This window comes from Pipistrellus kuhlii, unplaced genomic scaffold, assembly GCF_014108245.1.
Source record: "Pipistrellus kuhlii isolate mPipKuh1 unplaced genomic scaffold, mPipKuh1.p scaffold_m20_p_37, whole genome shotgun sequence".
NCBI classification, from domain to species: Eukaryota; Metazoa; Chordata; class Mammalia; order Chiroptera; family Vespertilionidae; genus Pipistrellus; species Pipistrellus kuhlii.
The window spans coordinates 5208657-5229262 of record NW_023425537.1 but is presented as its reverse complement, the minus strand read 5'-3'; the positions used below and the strand labels follow the sequence as shown (position 1 = coordinate 5229262).

The following is a 20606-nucleotide window of genomic DNA, read 5'->3' as shown; positions in this document are numbered from 1 at the left end:
CTGGAGATCCAAAGTCAAAAGGACAAGGTCTTAAGGCCTTTTCAGGCACTTCCTTTGAGCCACTTAGGTTTTTTCTCTTATTTATCTTTGAACTTCAATTAAGTGGCTTCTTAAGCTTCCCACGGTGACCTGTATAGCCTTCTGTCACCCTCAGCCCTTGTACAGTCAGCACCTTGTTTGGTTTCGTTCCTTCTTTAAAACAAAAAGGTCCTTTGTAGACTTCAGAGAAGACATGTTCTCCCTGTGAGAAAACGGGGGCGGGCGCTACTGATTTCCTTTCATCCCTAACCTTGGCTTTCAAGTGAGGGTCTAGACACAGACTGCTTGTGTTGAGTACTCTGGCTGGACAGGAGGATTCATTAGGAGCAGAGGGTCTGGCCTTTGTCCCCTACAGCAGGAAGAATTGGCGGTCAAGAGAAGGTACGACTTCCTGTAGGGATTTGAGCTGCACCCTTCTCGTACAATTTGTCTTTGAGTGAATTGACCTCTGGCTTTCCTGGCAAGGGGTGGTCCAGGGTCTTTGTTCCAGCTCTTTGAGAACACCTAGGACTTGGACAGGATTTAGCTCCTGAAAGCCAACCTCCCAGTGTTTGACCTCACAGGAGTTTAAAGGGAATCGTTACTCCCGATCCCAAGGATAGACAATTGGAGGGACGAGTTCTTCATGTGGGTCGTCGGAAGCCTCTTCTCCTTGGTGTTCAGTGAGGGAAGAAGAATTCTGAGCCTCAGCCTCTTGGAGCATTGGCCTTGCAGCTAAGCTGGTTCTTGGCCCAAGCCCCGAAGGCCCTTGGCATTCCCTGACACCTTCCAGAGTGAAAGAGCTGGCTGGCTGGCTCATTTGGGGGCGGGAGCACTTGCTCTCTGGAAGGAAGCTGCCCAGAGGCCTCTGGATGGAAAGGCCTGCTAGGTTCTCGGGGCCTCTGGGGGGAAATGTTTCTGTCTGCGTTGCTGTCAAAGCCGGGAGGCCGGATTCCTCAGATGGGGCTCCAGTGTCCTCCCAAGGACAGATGTCTGCCATGGTGCCCTTTATTTTATTTCCTTCTGGATCTGTGACTTCCCATTGATACAGCTCCGCCACCCCGCTCCCCACACTGCTTGCTCCATGGGGACTGACTGTGGCTTGCTCAGTGTCCAGAGCTTCTGGCTGGCGGAGGTGTCCCCCTGAATCCATGCCTGCCCAGGGGCAAACTGCCTCCTGCTCTCTGCTGCCTTTTGCTGCTGCTTCTGAACAGTGTTCTTTAGTCCCGCCAGACCCTGCCTTCTGAAGGAACACCTCTCCCTGCCCTTGGAGTGCTCTGTCCACCTCCTGCTCGGGGCCCTCTGCCTCTGCGGCTGCTGTGCTCATCTCCCAAGGGCAGACTTCCGCTCTCCTGGCAGAGAGAACCTCTCCCGCTTCCCACGGACACACGTCTGCCACCCTGGCCCCCGCACTGCCTGCTGCCCTGGAAGTGCCTTTGCCACTGTCAGAAGCCGGTGGGGCTGGTGGTGGAGACAGGCCTCCACTGTCTTGACTCTCCCAGGGTCCCACAGCCTCCTGCTTCCTGACTGCCCTCTCTGGCTTTTCCTCAACTGCCCCAGCTCTGGGCTCTGCTTTCTCTGGAGCTTTCCCCTCCTCTTGAGGTCCCCCTTTTCTGCTCTGTGTTGACACCCCTTTTTCAGGGGTTCTCTCAGTCCCCTCCCAGGGACAGACCTCTGCTTTGATGCTGCCCTCAGGCCGATGAGCAGTTGAAGCAGGAGCATCCCGGGGGCACAGCTCAGCGTGCCTGCCCCCCGCGCTGGCCAGTCCCCGAGAGCCAGCTCTCGGAGGGTCAGGGCGCTCGCTTCCGGGGCTGGGGGACAAGATTGCCGGGGCCACGCTCTCCCATGGACAGACCGACTGTGGCTCCTCCTTTGCTTTCTCCCCGTCTTCAGGAGCGGCGTCTGCCTTTGAAGATGGAGCTTTTTCGTGGGTTGTGTGTTCTTGGAGGGAATCCGTTTTGGGGTCTTGCATCAGGTCTCCCTTCTCCGCTACCTCCTCAGCGACTCCCAGGGAGTGCTCCTCTGCCACTCTCCTGCTCTCGCTGCTGGAGGAGGCTGAGACCTGAGGGGCCTGAGCAGAGGGCTCCCTCAAGTCCTCCCAAGGACAAACAGCTTCCTGCCCTGGACCCAGTCTTGTCTCCCTTTTTGATCTGTCTTCTTGCAGGGAGGCGAGTCTCCCCCTTTCTGGAGTTCTCTCTTTCTGCTCCGTTGACTCACTCCCCATCTCTCGTTCTAGTCCCTTCCCAGCGGCCCCTCCAGTCACTTCCCAGGGACAGATCGTGGCTCTTTCATTGGTAGATGCTTCCTCTACTTCCCAGGGACACACCTCAGCTGGCCTGCCCCCCACGTGATCCAGTTCCCTCAATCCTGCTTTTGATCGGTCCGTGTTCGCAGTGTCTGAATGCTGGGAGGAGCTGCCTGGATCCTCGCTCGCCCTCGGACAGGTCACCTCCTGCTCCCCAGCTGGCCTCTCCGGCCTCTTTGGAGCAGAAACAGCTGCCTCACCGGGTCCAGGATCTGCAGAATCCTTTCCTGCAATGTTTGGACGTTTCCTAACGGCCTCACCTCCCAGAGCTCGTCCCTCCCCTGCTCCGGCCCTCGCCTCCCAGGGACAGATCTCTGCCCTCTCCGCAGACAGGGTGTCCTCCACGTCCCACGGACAGATTTCGGCAGCTTTGCTTCCCGCACCGCCTGACACCTGGAAACCGGCCTTGGCTCTGTCTGTGTCTTGAGGCCCTGGTTGTGGGTGGAATCCGCCAGGGTCATCACTCTCCCAAGGACAGACGGCTGCCCGCCTTTGGAGCTGTCCCTCAGGCTTCTCCCAAGAGGTGACCTCTTTGATTCCTGGTGTTCCAGGCATCTTCTCCTTGTCCTGAGATTCTCCTCCTTTGGGTGCCTGTCCTGATGTCCAGTCCTCTATTGCTTCACTTACCTCCCAGGGACAGATTTCTGCCTTTCCCTCTGGCCCGAGGTCTTCTCGAGGGCATCCCTGTGTGGCCCTGCTTCCTCCATTGCTGAGGAGTTGGCCGCTGGCTGTGCTCTCCCTGGGACTCAGCGACTCCTGCTGCTGACCAGATACCTGCACCGCTTTCCCAGTTTGTTCCCCTGTCTCTCCAAAGAGCCTGTTTCTGGAGGCTTGACCCTCTTCTTGGACAGACTCTCCACCGGTCCCCGGATGTAGCATTTCCTTCCCCACTTCCTCATCACCCAGCTCCCAGGGACAGATCTCTGCTCTCCTGATAGCAGGAGCCGCTCCTGCCTCCGGTGGACACACCTCCACAACGCTCCTCGGGCACTCGGCAGCTCCTGGGGCCTCCGCAGAGATTGCTCCGGGGCCACGGAAATCAGTCCTCTCCCATGAACCGAGAGACTCCAAGTCTCTGCCCAGTTTCTCTTCTTTCCCGGAGGTTGCTTCCTTGGGACCTTTCTGCTTTTCCTGGGGGAGCATCTTCACTCCCTCCTGGGACGGCTTCTCATTCTCTCCTCCTCCGCTTGCCTCCCAGGGACAGCGCTCTGCCTTGGCCACGTCAGGTGTACCCGCTTCTGGGCCTGTGACTTTCTGCGGACGCTTTTCCTCCTCTTCAGCCTCTGCACTGCCCCCTGCCTCAGACCTGCCCGTGGTTCTCTCAGAGTCCTGAGGGGACAGGCCCCTGGGATTGGCTTCCTCCCAGGGACACACTGCCTCCTGCCCCCTGACCAGCCTCTCTGGCTTTTTCCGGGCCAGGGCAGCCACGACTTTAGGCTCGGGTTCTTCTGGGGCTTTCCCCCTCTCTCCTCGGGAGTCATCTACATCTTGTCTCAGTGCTCCCGTCTCTGGGCCTCCACTCACCTCCCAGGGGCAGATTTCAGCCTTGTTGCTCGCAGGCAGACTTGTTTCTGACTCAGGGACTTCCCAGGGGCAGACCTCTGCCACCCTGCAGCTGGCACTGCCCAGGTGCTGGAGGATGGCTCCGAGCAGCTCCTGCCTCCCTGCCGGGGCTGCTTTTGCTCGCTCAGCACTTCTGTCCCCACCTGTGCCCCGCCTGACTCGCCTCAGTGTGGCAGGCCCTGTTCCACCTGCTCTCTCCACTTTCCCCTCCCCTTGGCCCTGAGCTGTCCTCCTGCCTCTGTCTTCTTGTTCCCCGCTGCCCTCCTGGGGACAGACCTGGAGCATCCTGCTGGTGTGTGCATTCTGTTGGTTCTGGAGGGACTCCTCGTCTTCACAGAGGGCGAGGGCGGCCTGCTTACTCACCACCTTGCGCCCGCCTAGCCTGGGGGACCTGGGGCATGCCCCCAGCCCCTCTCCTGAAGCTCGGCCCTTGTCCCTCTCAGGACTCCTTTCCCCACTCCCCCTTTCCCTGTGCGTGCTCCGGGAATGGGTCAGAGCTCTGATGGCCAGGCCCAGGCTGCGCACCGAACCCTGCTGCACGGGGGTCTTGAGGCTGTGGGATTTAGAAAAGAGCTTGGGCCTGTCCTCGTCCACATCATCAGCTTCCCCCCGGAGATGCCTGTCCCCCCCATTCTCCCCGGCACCCCTTTTCTCCACCGCGACCGAGAGGGCCCTCCAGAGCCTTGGCCGAGCCGGGCCAGCGGAGAGGTTGCCTTCCTCTGGCCCCGAGGGGCCTTCTTGAGCCACGTTGTCTTTCTTGGCTGGCAGCTCTGCATTCTCCCAAGGGCAGATGAAGGTGAGGAAGCTGGGGCTCTGGGTGAGTTTTGGGACTGCCGCTAGGGCAGGGCTTGGGGCCAGAGTTGGGGCTGGACCTGGTATGAGAGCTGGAGCCAAGGTGGGAGTGGGAGACAGCATCCTTGGCTCTGCCAGGCAGGCCCCAGACAGGGCCGTGGTGGGCATGGAGACCTGGTGCCGGATGGGTGAGCGAGGCAGCCCTCGGGCAGCCTCTTTCTGAAGCTTGCCAGGGGCCCAGGAGCTGTCCATGCTGCTGCTGCTCATGGCAGGGGAAGGTGGGGCTGACAGAGTGGCCCCTGGAGCTCCCTCCAGCCTCCTGGCCGATGGCCTCCGAACCGGGCTCCGACTCCGAACTGGGCTCCGAACTGGAGTCGCCAAGGCCGCCTCTGCCTTCTTTCTCTCCTCTCGTTTCTTTGCCTGCCGATAGCTCTCCTCCAGATAGGCCTGGCTGGCCACCAGCAGGGCCGTTTCCCCGGAGCCGGCCATGACACTGAGCGACTTCTGCAGGGAGGCGGGCCGGGCTCTGGGGAGCCTCTCTCCCACGGTCAGGTTGTGGGCGCTGGCCGACCTGAAGCCCAGGGCGGGAGGCCCCGCTGCCAGCTCCCGGCTCTGTGCCAGGGAGGCCCTCTTGGCCGGCTTCCTCCTCGGCAGCGAGTCCAGGAGCGGCGGGCCCTGCTCCCCGCAGTGGTTGTGGTCGCAGGCGCTGCGGGACTTGCGCAGGGCCCGGGGCCCCTCGGGCTCCTGGAGGCTGGAGCGGAGGAGCCCGAGGCGGGAGGAGCGGGGCAGGCTGCCGCGGCCCGGCGAGCCCGCGGCCCGGGAGTGCTGCCGGGCCAGGGCCTCGGGGAACTCAGCCAGGTACCTCATGAAGGAGCGGCCCAGGCCCTGGCGCCAGCTGCCCCGCTTCTTGGGCAGGTGCGGGTTGTTAGCAGCCATTTCCTTGGTCTTGTGGACCTCCAGCTGGGCGTAGAGCTTCTTCAACTCGTCCTGGGGAGAGGGAGGACCGGGGAGAGCAGAGCTGGCGTTGGGACCAATGGGCTAGTCTCTCCGTTCGTTGGCTGCACCGTATCCGCTCAGCCCTCATTTAGACCATCGCTTTCCCCCAAGCTGTGTCCCTTCCTTGCTTTTAAACATCTCAGGCTCTAGCCAGTTTGGCTCAGTGGGTAGAGCATCGGCCCACAGACTGAAGGGTCCTGGGTTCCATTCCAGTCAAGGACATGTACCTCGGTTGCAGCCTTCATCCCAGTTCTGGTTCGGGTGTGAGCAGGAGGCAAACAATCGATCTGTCTCTCTTACATCAATGTTTCTCTCTCCCTCTCTCTCTCTCTCTCTCTCTCTCTCTCTCTCTCTCTCCTCTCTCCTCTCTCTCCCTTCTTTCCACTCTTTCCAAAAATCAATGGAAATATATCCTCAGGTGAGGATAAACCAAAAAATAAATAAATAAGTAGATAAAAATAAGCCTCTCAGCTCAGCCAGCATGGCTTAGTTGTTGAGCATCAACTTACGAAACAGGAGGTCAGGAGGTCATGGTTCAATTCCGGGTCAGGACACATGCCTGGGTTTTGAGCTCAATCACTGCCTGCCCAGCCCCAACTGACTGGAGCCACCCACTGCCCCAGCTGGAGACTCAGTCTGCCCCTCGGGGTGCCCTGCTCCTGGGGAGTGGGGGACATGGATGAGAGCTCCACTCACGGCTCTGCCTCTAACTTTAAAGAGAGTCCGGGGAAGTAGCTCAGGGCGATGGTAGAGAAGGGTGGGAGAGAAGCAAGTCTTAGAGGGAAAGCTAGGAGCTGGGCAGCAGCGCTCCCTACTGGTCCCTGAAAGCTAGCACCAAAGGGAGGCGGAGAGAGCAGAGGGCGGAGAGGGCAGAGGGCGGAGGGCGGAGGGCGGAGAGGGCGGGAGGGGCACCCACCCGAATGTCTCCCGGGTCCAGGCTACGCTCGCTCCATGCGGAGACGGTGCTGCTGTTGAAGTAGGAGGCTGAGCGCTGCAGGTCCAGCTCGTCCTCAAACTCCTCCTCCACCATCTCCTCCCGGGGAGGCGCCCCCGGCTTCCAGAACTGCCAGGGGAACGGGCGGTGGGGAGAAGGCTCGCCTTGGGCCTCGGGTCCCTGCCCGCGACTCCCCGCCCACCTGCCCCATGAATAAGTCTTCGTGGATCCGCACCCCCTCTCTGACTCGGAATTCCAGGGTCCAAAGACTTTTGCTTCCTCTCATCCTCCCTGATCTCGAGCTTAGAGACCAGGGGCTCTCGGCCTCCCGCTGCTGCAACTCCTGGCCCTGTCTGCAGCTCCCCACCCGTCTGTCAGAGCCCGCCCCCTGAAAGCTTTCCCTCCCATCCAGTCCTTCCTCTCACTTCCCTTGCCCAGGGGCCGGGGTAGCTTCCTCCCCAAGTGGGCTCCTTCCTTAGGATCAGGGTGCCTGTCCTTCTCACCGGGCCCTGGGGATGGCGCTGTGCTGCGGATCCACAGGGCCCTCATGCGGGGTGGGCGGGGCGGGGGCCCTGCCTTATACCAGGAGGGGGAGGAGCTCACCTTGGGGACGAAGAGCAGAGCCAGGGTGGCAGTGACTGTGCTGTGGGTGTGGACGAAGCTGAGGAGGAGCGTCCAGTCCGGGTGCAGGGAGGGAACCAGCACAAACCTGCGAGGGGATGGGAGGGAGAGTCTTCCTGGGGGTGGGTGGCCCCTCCCACCTCCCTACTCTCCCTTGCCCAGCTCCAGCCTGGTTTCCGTGGAGCTGTGGGTGGGTGCGGAGGGCCCTCTTCCTTCTCGCCCTCTCTGGGATGGAGGTCCTGCCGGTAGGAGCCCTCCCGCACTCCTGCTGGCCTTCTCTGGCTGCCTCTAGTGCAGGCTCTGCCCCACCACCCCGTTAGGGACCACCTTCTGGACGGAGTCTGCCTCCACCACACGGCGGGCATGCTACTGGGACAGCTGAGAGGGGAGGTGGGAGAGTCTGGGAGAACGGGGCATGTGTGGGCGGGCACTTCCTCTTCCCGGGTTTTGGGTGAGACATGGGGTAGGGAGAGAGCTGCAGGAGGGGGCCTCCTCGCTTGCTGAGGCAGAGCCGCGTTGCAGGGATGGCCATGGAGGGGGGAGGGAGGAGTGTTGGGGGGAGTGGTGAGTGGGGGCCTGTCCTCACCTGGCCGCATGGAAGGCGGCGGAGAGCAGCAGCTCGTTGTGCAGGGCGATGCCCATGTAGCGCGGCTCGTGGAAGGCGGAGGGCACGGCCCGCGTGGCGTAGCAGAGGAAGCTGCCCCAGCAGAGCAGCAGCATCTCGGCTGGGGGAGCAGGGAGGGACAGGCAGAGCCGGCGCCCCCTCAGCAGCCAGCCTGCCCCTTTCTCTGCAGGGTTTGCTGGGAGGATCCGGGGCCAGGGCTCCGGGTACGAGGCAGGAGGAGTTGGACCGGAGGACACGTGGGAAGGCAGGGCCGGGCCCGGCGAGAGACTCACCCCCAACCATGGTGTAGTCCCAGCGGTCGTGGTGGCAGCGGGAGAAGAGGCGGCCCGCGGGCGTGTGGCCCCGGGTCACCAGCGGGCTGTGCAGCGCGCCTCGGTCCAGGACCCTCACCGTCCACACCGCCAGGAAGCACAGCACGGCCAGCAGGAGCAGCCCCAGGCGCCGCAGCTGCTGCCCGCTGCTCAGATGGGAGCCCCGCTGGGGCGTTCGAGACAGAAACAGCTGGAGCACTCTACAGGGAGAGGGGAGGACCTCGCAGAGGGGCCAGGACTCTGTCCTCTGACCGGTGCTTCCCTCCCCTCCACATGGACCTGTTTCCCCATCCCTTCCAGGGCTCACTGCCTCCTGAACTCCCAGAAAGGAGACGTGGAGGGGTGGACAGTAGTGATGGGGCAGGCCTAGGGGACAGGGAGTGCAGCTGTTATGGATGTGACTGTGAAGAACGTTCCACCGTGAGCTGGGGCGAGGGGGAGGTGGGAGAGAGCAGAGTGAGAGCAAGGCCTGGGCCAGCCCTACCTGTAAAGCTTGAGTATGACGGTGCCGTAGACAATGGCGAAACCCAGCAGCCGGACCCAGCGCAGAGCGATGCAGCGGAACACGCTGGGCTTGAAGTACAGGATGAAGACCTGTTTGGGTGGGGGAGGGGGGCAAATGGCTGCTTTCCGCTGCACTCCTGCTGTGTGCCAGGCCTCCTAACGCGCTTGTAACAGAAGCACCATCGCCTCCATTCTGCACAGGAGCAGCTTAAGAACCAGAGAGGTGCCGCGGCCGGTGTGGCTCGGTGGGGCCTTGTCCCATGCACAAAAGGATTGCTGATTCGATGCCACGTGCCCGGGTTGTGGGCTCAATCCCCTGTAGGGAGTGTGCAGGAGGCAGCTGATCTGTTACCCTCTCCCATCCATGGTTCGTTCTCTTTCTCTCTCTCTCTCTCTCTCTCTCTCTCTCTCTCTCTCTCTAAGAAATCAATGATAATTTAAAAAAAGCTTTTATTTATAAAAAAGAATCGGAGAGGTTAGGTAACTTGTCCTAAGTCACACAGCAGGTCACAGAGTTCTAGTAAGCTTGGGCTGTTTGCTTCCAGAGCTCACTAGGCCAGCCCGCCATGTGTTGATCTGAAAAGGGGGGTTTGGAGGTCTCTTACACCCCCAACCCCTGACAGGGCAGAGAAGAAGCATTCGGGGTTTGGAGGGTCCCACGTTGGGACTGGGGGAACCTTGAGGTGGGGGCGGGCGGAGGTTGGCCTCTGGCCACAGACTCACAGGGAAGTAAAGCAGCAGGGATCCAAACAGGATGGTTTCCAGCAGGACAACTCCAGACGCCCGGATCCTCTGTGAACCCAGGAGCAGAGAGGCGGGTAAGCAGGGCCGTGGGAGGACAGCTGGGTGGCGGTGCGGGAGGGTCGCAGGCCTTTTTCAGGGGTCACTCAGTGGTCCCGGGCTAAGACTTTACCCCACAACAGTAGCCCTGCCCTCCATCCACAGCCGCACTCCTCTTCTTGCCACAGGCTTAGCTCCCCTGGCAGGGAGTCCGGCTGAGGCCCTGGTTTCAGCCCCCACCAGCCTAGCCCCATGCTCCTCCCCACCCCAGCCTGGGCCTTGCTGCAGACCTGGGCTCAGACCAGAGGCTGTGGGAGCTGGAAGGTGCCTCCTGCATCCCTCCAAGCTTTGGTTCAGACGGCTCCCTCGCCTAGAGGTCTCCATCCCTGCCCGGTAGCCATCTGGATGAACTTCAAATGGCACATTCTCCGGAAAGTCTTTCCCGGTCAGCTCAGGCAGGACAGCGGGGCCCTTCCCTGGGCCGCCACAGAAGCCAACCCTTAGCTCTGCCCTCACCCTGTCTCGCTGGGCTGTCCTTTTTATTTGCATGTCTGTTTCCTCCATTCACCTGGGAGCTCCCTAAGGGTCTGGATCACTGCTCTTAGTAGCTCCACGCTATTTTGAATCAAGTGCCTTCATTTTACAGGTGAAGGGGCAGGTCTAAGTGGTGAGGTCACTTACCTAATGTCACCTACGGCGTTAGATTAAGAATCTAGATTTTTATTTCTCCCAGATTCTTGTAGTCTCTGGTCTCGTTGATGCCAGGGGCCCCAGATGGGGAGGACGTGTGTGAGGAAGAGAGGCGCGGGGCCTTGCTCACCTTGCTCTGGCGGCAGCGGTAGGAGACCAGCATGCTCAGGAAGACAGCCAGCATGCAGCAGGCCTGGCAGGCCAACACTGCCGCCCGCAAAGCCCCGGCCTCCTCCACCAGGCACGGTGTGGCATCCAGGCAGCTGGGGCAGCCCGCAGCACAAGGCTGGCACTGAAGCAGCCTTCCGGAGCCGCCTTGCGGGGACCCGAATTGCCCGGTGGGCTGGGTGGCATTCTCCTCTAACCCTATAAAGGACGAGATGGGCGCAGAGAGAGCAGCACGGCGGGTGCATGCTGACATCCTAGCCTCCTCTCCCAGTGGTCACCACCTCCTCTCCCTGCCCTCCCAGGGTGGCTCCGGGATCGGGTTAGGAGGGGAGGAATGAGGAAGGACTCCACAATTACATACCCCTGGAGAGGCTTGCCCCGTAGAAGCCAGGTTGGCAGCGGCAGAGGTAGCGGCCAAGGACAAAGCCCTGACTCTCCAGAGGGATGCACTGTGGGAAGGAAACACACACACACACACACACACACACACACACACAATAGATATTTGTATGAGGCTTTCCCTCCTGGTAAGAGATGGAGAATCCATCTACCTTCCTATACATTGCACCTGGCTCCACACTAGGCTAAGGTGACCAGATGTCTTGCTTTTGGTGGGACAGTCCTGATTTTTAACAATTTGTCCCGTGTCCTGCGGCATTTTTAAAAAGTCCAAAAGATCTGCCGAGACTGGTTTGGCTCAGTGGATAGAGCATCGACCTGCGGACTGAAAGGTCCCAGGTTCTATTCCTGTCAAGAGCATGTACCTTGGTTGCGGGCACATCCCCAGTGAGGAGTGTGCAGGAGGCGGCTGATCGATGTTTCTCTCTCATCGATGTTTCTAGCTCTCTATCCTTCTCTCTTCCTCTCTGTAAAAAATCAATAAAAACATATTTAATAAATAAATAAATAAGTCCAAAAGATTTAAAAGAATCTTTCCAAAAACCAGGACTTTTTTAAAACGCCTCAGGACGCAGGACAAATTGTTAAAAAATGGGAACTGTCCCGCCAAAAGCGGGACATCTGGTCACCTTACACTAGGGCATCTCACCAGAAGCCCTCCTTAGTCCCAGGGAAGCCTTCCCTCTGTGGGGACCCTACTGTACCCCACACCCACTGCCACCCTTCCCCAAGAGACACCCAAGCAAAGAGGATGGGGTTAGACCACCCTGTTATTCAGACCAGCAGTGACAGGAGCCTCCCAGGTCCCGTTTCCCAGTGCCCAGCTGGGCGAGTGGGGTGCTCCCGGAGGTGGATGTAGGAAGAACTCTGAGCCCAACCACACCCCTGTACCTGCATCCTGCATCCTGCTTCAGAGAGTGCCGTCAGCCCCCTCTTGGGCGTACCAGTGGATTGAAAAGGCTCCCACAGAGGAGTGCTTCCTCCGTCAGGGCCATCTGGCCTTGGCACAGGCCTGCTTTCCCCAGCCCTAATGCCAGGCTAATGCCAGGCTGGTGGGATGCCAAGGCCAGCTCCTTATTCTGCCTCCGCCCATTAATATCTACCCAGCAGGGGACAGAGCAGACCTCAGAGCTAGGGGAGGAAGATGAGCCCATGGATGAAGCCAGATCTGCTGTAGGGGAAGGCTAGAAACAGCATTAGGCAAGGGAAAGGGTGAACGCTCAGAGATGCTTTTGTTTTGTTTTTTTATTTTAATATTTTGTGTATATTTTTATTGATTGAAGGGAGAGGGGTATAGAGATAGAAACACCAATAATGAGAGAGATTCATTGATCAGCTGCCTCCTGCAACCCCACTCCTCCCCAAGTCCCCTACTGGGGATCAAGCCCGCAACCAGGGCATGTGCCTGACTGGGAATAGAACTGTGACTTCCTGGTTTATGTGTGAATGCTCAACCACTGGCCAGGCAAACCCTTGGAGATATACAATATATCCAGCTCAGCTTCACCAGGAAAGGTTAGAGGGTGCTGCTTCTGAAGCCGTGGCCCAGCTTCCCCTCCGGCCTGAACCACCGGAACACCTTCTGCTCTTGCCTCCGTCCGTGCAATCAGACTAAAGCCTGCCCAGAGATGTGAGTGTGGCTAGGATTTAAAATGTACCGGACTGCCGAAACCGGTTTGGCTCAGTGGTAGAGCGTTGGTCTGCGGACTGGGGGGTCCCAGGTTTGATTCCGGTCAAGGGCATGTACATTGGTTGCGGGCACATCCCCGATGGGGGGTGTGCAGGAGGCAGCTGGTCGATGTTTCTCTCTCATCTACGTTTCTAGCTCTCTATCTCTCTCCGGTCCTCCTCTTTGTAAAATATCAATAAAATATATTAAAAAAATAAATAAAAATAAAATAAAATAAAATGCACCGGACAGTAGGGTCCCCTTTCTGTCCCTGGACCTACAGCTTCAAACACACGTGCCTTGAAGAGCAGCAGATGCCCCAGCTGGCTGCAGGGCTCGCCTTGGCTTCAGACTAGCTCAGGAATAAGCATGCAGTCAGTGTGACTGTGGAGCAAGCAGGTTAGCGCACTGGCCTCCCAGTTCCCCAGTACCGGGCTTGCAGGATGACCAGCCATTGCTTTCCATTATCCAGGTTCTTCTGCATCCATGGCTTTGATTCTGCTGGCATCTGGCCTGGGTGCCATCACCTATACCATCCCAGAGCTCTTCAGGCTCCTGCTTTGGTTAGATTCCCCCCACACCTCCACCAGCAATTCCACTTATTTCAACAAACACCAGCTGAGCATTCCTTGTGGGTCAGAAGGAGCTTGGAGCTCTGATGACATGACATGACAGTGTGGTCCAGGACAAGGGGCGGGGATGACTAATAGAGGCTCAGAAGATGGACCTGGGGAGGGACCCTGAAGCCCCCAGTCCCAGAAGGGTCAACAGACAGGGAGGCTCACTGACATTTCAAAGAAATGAGGGTGGCTGTCTTGGGTAAATAGTGGAGGTAGGCTGTACATGTCCCTACTTTTTTTTTTTTTAATATATATATTTTTAATTGATTTTTTTACAGAGAGAAAGGGAGAGAGAGATAGAGAGTTAGAAACATCGATGAGAGAGAGAGTCATTGATCAGCTGCCTCTTGCACAACCCCTACTGGGGATATGCCCGCAACCAAGGTACATGCCCCTAGACCGGAATCAAACCCGGGACCCTTCAGTCCGCAGGCTGACGCTCTATCCAATGAGCCAAACTGGTTTCGACCATGTCCCCACTTTTTAAAAGCCTGGAAACCATTTTCAGCTCATCACTAGGAGCTCCCCTGAAGCCTTGAAAGGCTGGTGTGCCTTTGTCAGCTGCTTCTGGGAGCTGGGTGGTGATAGTGGTGAGAAAGGAAGGAGTCAGGGCTCTATCCCCCCCCACCCCTCCCACACACACCCTTATCCTTACCTGGGTGCTGTTGAGATCACACAGGTGCGTGTTAGAGTACCATCCTGGGCCGCTGGCACACTGATTGATGTCCACCTTCTGAAGATCTATGTCCATCTGCACCTGCCCCCTAGGGCAGTGAACTAGCAGTTAGAGACATAGTGAAGGCTGCCAAGGAAGACATGTGTCCTTGGGCCCCAAACTATGGGCAATGCAAGCTCTGCAAACTAGCACGGTGGTTGCAGTGTGTAGAGCGAGGGCACACGTGCCTCCCATTCCTCCAACACTGGTAACCCTCACTGTCTCTGAGGCAACAATCCCCATCCCTCAGCTGTTCAACATCCTAGCACCATAGTCTGCAAACTCTTGCTCGAGAGCCACATGCGTCTCTTTGGCCCCTTGAGTGTGGCTCTTCCACAAAATACCACGACCTAGGTGAGTCTATTTTGAAGAAGTGGCATTAGAAGAAGTTTAAGTTTAAAAAATGTGGCTCTCGAAAGAAATTTCAATCGTTGTACTGTTGATATTTGGCTCTGTTGACTCATGAGTTTGCCGACCACTGTCCTAGCATTACCTGCTTTCTATCAATTGATAGAGGGAGGGGGCACGTCAAGACATTTGGGAGCCGGGACTTTGATGATCTGTTTGAAGGGGATTTTCACACGTTCCCACTGCATGTACACACACACACACACACACACACACACACACTCACACACTCACACACACACACACTCACACACACGCACATTTGGAACTCAAGTATTAACCACACCTTACTCTGCCCAAACCAGGTCTGAATTCATTATAGCAAAGGAGTTATGGAATGGAGAGGCCCTGAGTTAGAGCTGACGGACCCAAGGGCTCCCAACCTCTGCTCTGGTTAAGTGGGGAGAGAGCTGGCGGGGAGCCGAGCTTCCTGCTGGGGACAGTGAGGGGGGACACGTCGTCGCTGGAAAAACAATGCTGATGTTGAATGTCCTGAGGGACTGTGCCCACTGGCTGCCTCCTTCCCACCAGGACTCCCAATCACCTCTTTATCCTGGTTGAGGGGGTCATTTAGTTGAGGGGTATCACAGACTCCTGGGCCAGGACAGGCAGGAGAGTGGAGCTTAGTTGATATAAGAATAGAGCCATTGGGAGTGACCCGAGGACCTGGCCAACTGCTGAGCAGAAGGGGCGATGGTTTCAAGTACCTCCCTTCCCCCAGCCAAGAACTTTCCTTCTCGTAAAAAACCCTCCTTGTACAGCTCTGGATTGCTAGAACGCAGTGGGCTCAGCTCCTGGGGTACTCACCTGGCTCCCCCAACATGCCTGGAGCATGGATTAACCTTTTCATCCACACCAAGCCCTCTCACGCTTCTTATGCTCGGCCCTGGGGGCCGAGACCTACACCGGGCTATATCCACACCTCTTACACCTGTGCACACACACGTGTCTCCCTATGTGTAAATACATGGATTCATACACAGTACACAGTATGTGCACTCACACCTGCATGTGTTAACAGTTACACACACAGAGTCAACGGCAAATGCACACTGCTGAATGCAAGTATGCACATCTGTGTCCCCCAGACACGCATGTGCATGCTAAACGGCCCATGCACGGCTGGGTGGACTTGGGCCCCCGTCCCCATAAACCCACAAACGCATTGAATCCTGAGCAAACCTGATCTCTGGGCTGAGGTCTGGCTTGAGTCCATAGAAGGTGGCCGAAAGGGTGAGGAGCCAGCCTGGGCGAAGCCGGCCCTCCTGGCACTCCAGGAAGGGAGGAGACAGCCTCACCTGCCGCAGCTCCCCCAGATACCCATCTCCCCGCGGCCACTTGGGGCTCCCGAGGCTCCCCAGGTCATTGGTCAGCACCCGCTTCTGCAGGGCAGGGGAGGCCAGGGCCCCGGTGAGGCGCTCTCCCAGCACCCGCTTCCCAGACAAGTCCTGAAGGACGGTCTCCTCTCCCAGGCGGGTGGCCTGCAGGGCCAGCGGCAGGTGGCTGGCTCCTGGTGGCGGGTTAAAGGTCAGCCGAGCCCGGTACGCCCTCGGGTCCCCCTCGGCCACGCTGCGGACCAGTGCCTGGTACCACTCCACGTCCTCCTCCACGCTGGACTCGCGGATGTCGTTGGCTTGCAGCAGCATGTTGAGGAAGTTGGCGGCCTGGGTCAGGGTGCCCGCTGCCCTCGCTAAGATTGGGGGAAGCCGTGGACTGGCCTCTGCCCCCTGGGCTTCGTAGCGCTCACTGCAATTCGCCCCCAACAGCTGCTGAGCGTCTCCAGAGTAGAGAAAGGCCAGGGCTGCGTCAGCCCCCTCCGCGCCCCCCCACTCGGGTACATATCCCGGCCTGACGTGGGAGGACAGCGGGGGCAGAGAGCGGAGGGGCCGCAGACCCCCCAGAGCCCAGCCACAGAGGAAACAGCAGCCCAGGAGCCCCCACACGGGAGGGGGCATGACCACTGGCGCTGGGGGGGGCCTGGGGGCCTGGCTGCAGGGGGGCAGGGGGAGATCTGGTGGCTCAGGGGAGCCCAGGTAGAGAGAGTGGCTGCAGCCTGGGACTGCCGGCCCTCCCGCTTCCTTCCCTCACTTTCTCTTTTCCTCTCCCCCTCTTTCTCTACGTTTGTGCTGCCTCTCCTGTTTCTTCTTCCCAGTGTCATCAGCTGGACTTAGGCACGGGCTCCGCCGCCTCCCCTCTGTGTGGCCCCCACTGCAAACCTAATCCTGACACAGCGCTCTGCCCTCCCCCTCTTATCCAGCTTTTGGGCTCCCTCCTCCAATCCCCACTCTCCACCCTACATCTGTTCCAGAGAGCTAGATGGGAGGGGAGAGGGATGAGGGGAGAGGCAGGGACCAGTCATTCTCTCCCTCCCTGCCTCTCTTCCTGCCTCCCTCTGCCCTTTGCTCCATTATGAGAGATGGGGAAATCCAGGACGGGATGTCATAGCAACCGCAGTTGAGCCGGTGCTCCCCTCTCCTCATTCCGCCTCCTGGCAGCAATTGCGATGGGCATGATCAAGGGGCAAGCTGCATCTCCTGGCAATCTGCTCTGGCTGCCTGTACCCGCTGGACAGCGTGCTGCTGAATTGGAATTTGACATTGGGGATGGCAAGGGTAGGAAGCCGAGATTCATATTAACTATGATTGTACAGACTGTGGCAGTTTATAAAGTGTCTTTCATTTGCATCATCTCAATCTTCCCCACAACTATGTAAGGTGAATATTCTTTTGTAAAAAAATTTTTGTTTTTTATTGAGTCAGAGAGGAAGGGAGAGGGAGAGAGAGAGAGAGAAACATCAATAATGAGAATCATTGATCAGCTGCCTCCTGCATGCCCCACACTGGGGATTGAGCCAGCAACTCAGGCATGCGCCCTGACCAAGAATCAGACTGTGACCTCCTGGTTCATAGGTTGATACCCAAACACTGAGCCACGCCAGCTGAGCACCATTCCATATTCTTAGTATTACCAGTTACCGTTATTTAAGTCCAAAACACACTGGGTGAAGACATAATAGTGAGTTGTTTTTCCCTTCAAGAAGCTTTTCATAGTAATAACAACTAGCATTTGTAGTGTTTTAGCATTTACATGTAAGTCATTTAATCCCCACAATAGCTCAGTGGAGGGAGATTATTATTGACCTGCTTTTGCAATGAAACACGGGTTCAAAGATGTTAACTATTTGCTCTTGGTCATACATCCAGGAAATGGCATGATTGGGATTCAAACGAGATAGCCGAGGGACAGGGACTGAGCCTCTCTCACTCATCACTGCACCCTGAGGCCTGGCCCATCGCTGAGCGACTGAAGTGAACCTCGGGACTGGTTTACATCATCTTAATTGTTCTTTACAAACTTTAAAAACAAGGGCCCTGCCATTCGGGGGCCACTTTTACAGCCTTCAGTGAAAGAGGTACTATGTGAGATACAATATCTGCTCAATGAACACACACACACCCAACTCATATACAGATGTACTTCCTGTGCTTGGGTCCATAGGCCTGGACATTCACGGGGATGGAGAAAGGCAGCATTCCTCGCCCTCCTTTAGAAAGGGGCCGTGTGCGTTCCCTGAGCCTCTGTGCACTCGGACAGGTGGAAATGCTCCAGGTGGCAAGCTCCCTCTTAGGCCAAAAACGCAGAGGACAGCAGAGGGCGCTGCAGAGCCATGGACCTTAGTTCTCTGGTAATGGCGTCTGGGGCCAGAGCTTTCCAGAAACAGCCAGGGATCTTAGGTGGTCTTGGTAGGCCTCAGGTGTTCTGTGATCCTATAGCACTTTCTCTTCTTTTCTCCAGAAACCTCAGTGACACCTGAGAGGAGCTGAGGGAGAGGAGTTAGAGAGTACAATATTTGGCATCAGACAGGGCTGATTTTGAATACCACTGCAACTTTTGAATTGTGTGATTTTGGGTGAATAACTGAGTTTCAGTTTCTTCATGGGCAAGGAAGGATATTAATTCTGTTGGCTGAATGAGATGAATTTGTATCAAGAGCCATCAGGTGTGAGGTTGAACAAACACTCAATACTTATCATCAAGGGCTTACTCTGTGCCCAGAAAGAGTCCTCGGCACTGAGAGACCACGATGGGCAAATGTGGCCCTGACCTTCATGGAGCTGACAGCTTAGTAATGAAGAAAGACTTCAACCCCACAACTTCACAGATGACAAATTATATCTGTGCAATTAAGTGCAACAAAGGAGTGGTCCTGGACCTGCGGACCTAAGAAGGAAGTGCCAGGCAGGGAGATTTCCCTGAGGTGGTGAGAAGTGCGATCTGAAGAATGAGTAGACATTTACCAAGCAAAGAGAGGAAAAAGCCTTTCCAGGAAAGGGAATCGCTTATGCGATGGCCACATGTGTGCAAGCTGGACACAGGGCAAGTGGAACTACAGGGGAGAGAGAACAGGGGGAAGCTTGGTGGGAGGAGGCTGGAGAAAGGCAGGGTCAGATCCCACAGGACCCAAAAACCTCCTTATTAAGTTTTGTCTTTAGCTTGAAAACAATGGGAAATCAGGACGCATTGTAATGACTGGCTATTGGACAGATTTCCATTTTTATTTATTTATTTATTTATTTATTTATTTATTTAAAAATATATTTTATTGTTTTTTTTTACAGAGCGGAAGGGAGAGGGATAGAGAGCTAGAAACATCAACCAGCTGCCTCCTGCACACCCCTACTGGGGATGTGACCAAGGTATATGCCCTTGACTGGAATTGAACCTGGGACCTTTCAGTCCACAGGCTGACACTCTATCCACTGAACCAAACCAGTTTGGGTACAAATTTCCATTTTAAAAAGGTCTTTCAGGCGGCAGGACTCATAGCAGACCCTCCACCCTCTTCCCCTCAGTGCACCCTGGGTACCAAAGTTGCTAAATTCTGGTGGCTGCTGCTTCCCCATGATCCCTTGCTCCCTAAACACTTCGCATAGGACGATTGCAATGGTTTCCTAACTGGTCTCCCTGCCACCAGTCTGACCTCCTCTACACATCAAGCTTGCTTTTGTTTGATCTTCACAACATGCCTGCCAGTAAGTCAAGCAGCAATCCTTATTCCTGTTTTTTTCAGATGAGAAAACGGTAGTATGATGGAGCTGGCTCGTACAGGTTTGTGAGAGCCAATTAAAAACATTTCAGGAATTCTGCAAGCCAGTTGTTAAACTTAGCCAGTGTTAAAATTAAATTATACAAATTTGTAATGGAATAAATATTAAAAACTAAGGTAATGAATTATCAAAATTCATCACTTCCTAATAATTTTACTATTATGAATTATCTATGCTCTTGGCATGCTACTTCTCATCTCTTTCTAACTCTGTGTTCAGATTGAAATCAACCATGACAGGAGTATTTACAACATGGAAATTGGCAAACCATACAAGTGTGGTGTTTTGTTGATTATCTTCATTTAAGAAAGTGATGGAGAAAATGTTAATAATTCAGATTTAAATTTAATATGTTATGTCTGTGGCCATTACATTGTGAATAGAACAAAATTTGTGGACATATTAAGTATTGAAAACAGTTTTCTGATTCAGCAAAGAAGTCACTCCCATAATTGACAGTTAAGATTGTCTTTTTTAAAAAAATATATTTTTTATTGATTTTTTACAGAGGAAGAGAGAGGGATAGAGAGTTAGAAACATTGATGAGAGAGAATCATCGATTAGCTGCCTCTTGCAGGATGTGCCTGCAACCAATGTACATGCCCTTGACCCGGACCTTTCAGTCCCCAGACCGAAGCTCTACCACTGAGCCAAACCGGTTTCAGCGTTTGTCTTTTTTTTTTTTTTTTTTTTTTTTTTACTTTCCTCTTACGTTGACATAGAGGAAAATATTAACCAACATCCACTCCTTGGTCAAATGACACCACAGGGTTACTCTTCAAAAGCTTGGCAAAAGCCAATAAAAACATTTTGCGAGAATCAATTGATTACATGGAACTTGCAATTGTATATTATTACTAGAAGCCTGATGCACGAAATTCATGCAAGAGTAGGCCTTCCTGCCGAAACCGGTTTGGTTCAGTGGATAGAGCGTCGGCCTGCAGACTGAAGGGTCCCAGGTTTGATTCCGGTCAAGGGCATGCACCTTGGTTGCGGGCACATCCCCAGTGGCGGGTGTGCAAGAGGCAGTTGATCGATGAATCTCTTTCATCGATGTTTCTAGCTCTCTCTCCCTCTCTCTTCCTCTCTGTAAAAAATCAATAAAATATTTTTTTTTTAAAAAAAGAGGCCTTCCTGCCCCTGGCTGCCCGCACAGGCTTCCTTCTGGCACCGGGATAGGAGCTTCATCCGGCAGGTCCTCAGGAAGAACGCCCGGTCTAATTATCACACTTTTATTATTATAGGTTTTTTTATAAATTGTGTGCTACATATCTTTACATCAGTAACATTTATGCCAAATTTATGTATTCCATTCATATATCTGCATACACCTCCTCCCCCTTCTCTCCCAGTGCCAGTTCAACATTTATCAGCACTCTT

General features: G+C 55.8%; 1 protein-coding gene across 1 annotated transcript; it reads right to left on the bottom strand.

The window, feature by feature from the left end:
* Positions 1-571: 571 nt before the first annotated feature.
* On the bottom strand, positions 572-16073 carry GPR179 (G protein-coupled receptor 179). The gene is made up of 11 exons (XM_036407658.1): positions 15301-16073; positions 13651-13759; positions 10669-10756; positions 10270-10505; positions 9393-9461; positions 8650-8759; positions 8127-8365; positions 7816-7954; positions 7212-7317; positions 6591-6737; positions 572-5665 (listed from the first exon to the last, which is right to left on the bottom strand). Exons 1-11 carry the CDS (start codon positions 16071-16073, stop codon positions 620-622), a joined length of 7062 nt encoding a protein of 2353 aa, XP_036263551.1. The 3' UTR covers positions 572-619.
* Positions 16074-20606: the final 4533 nt, after the last annotated feature.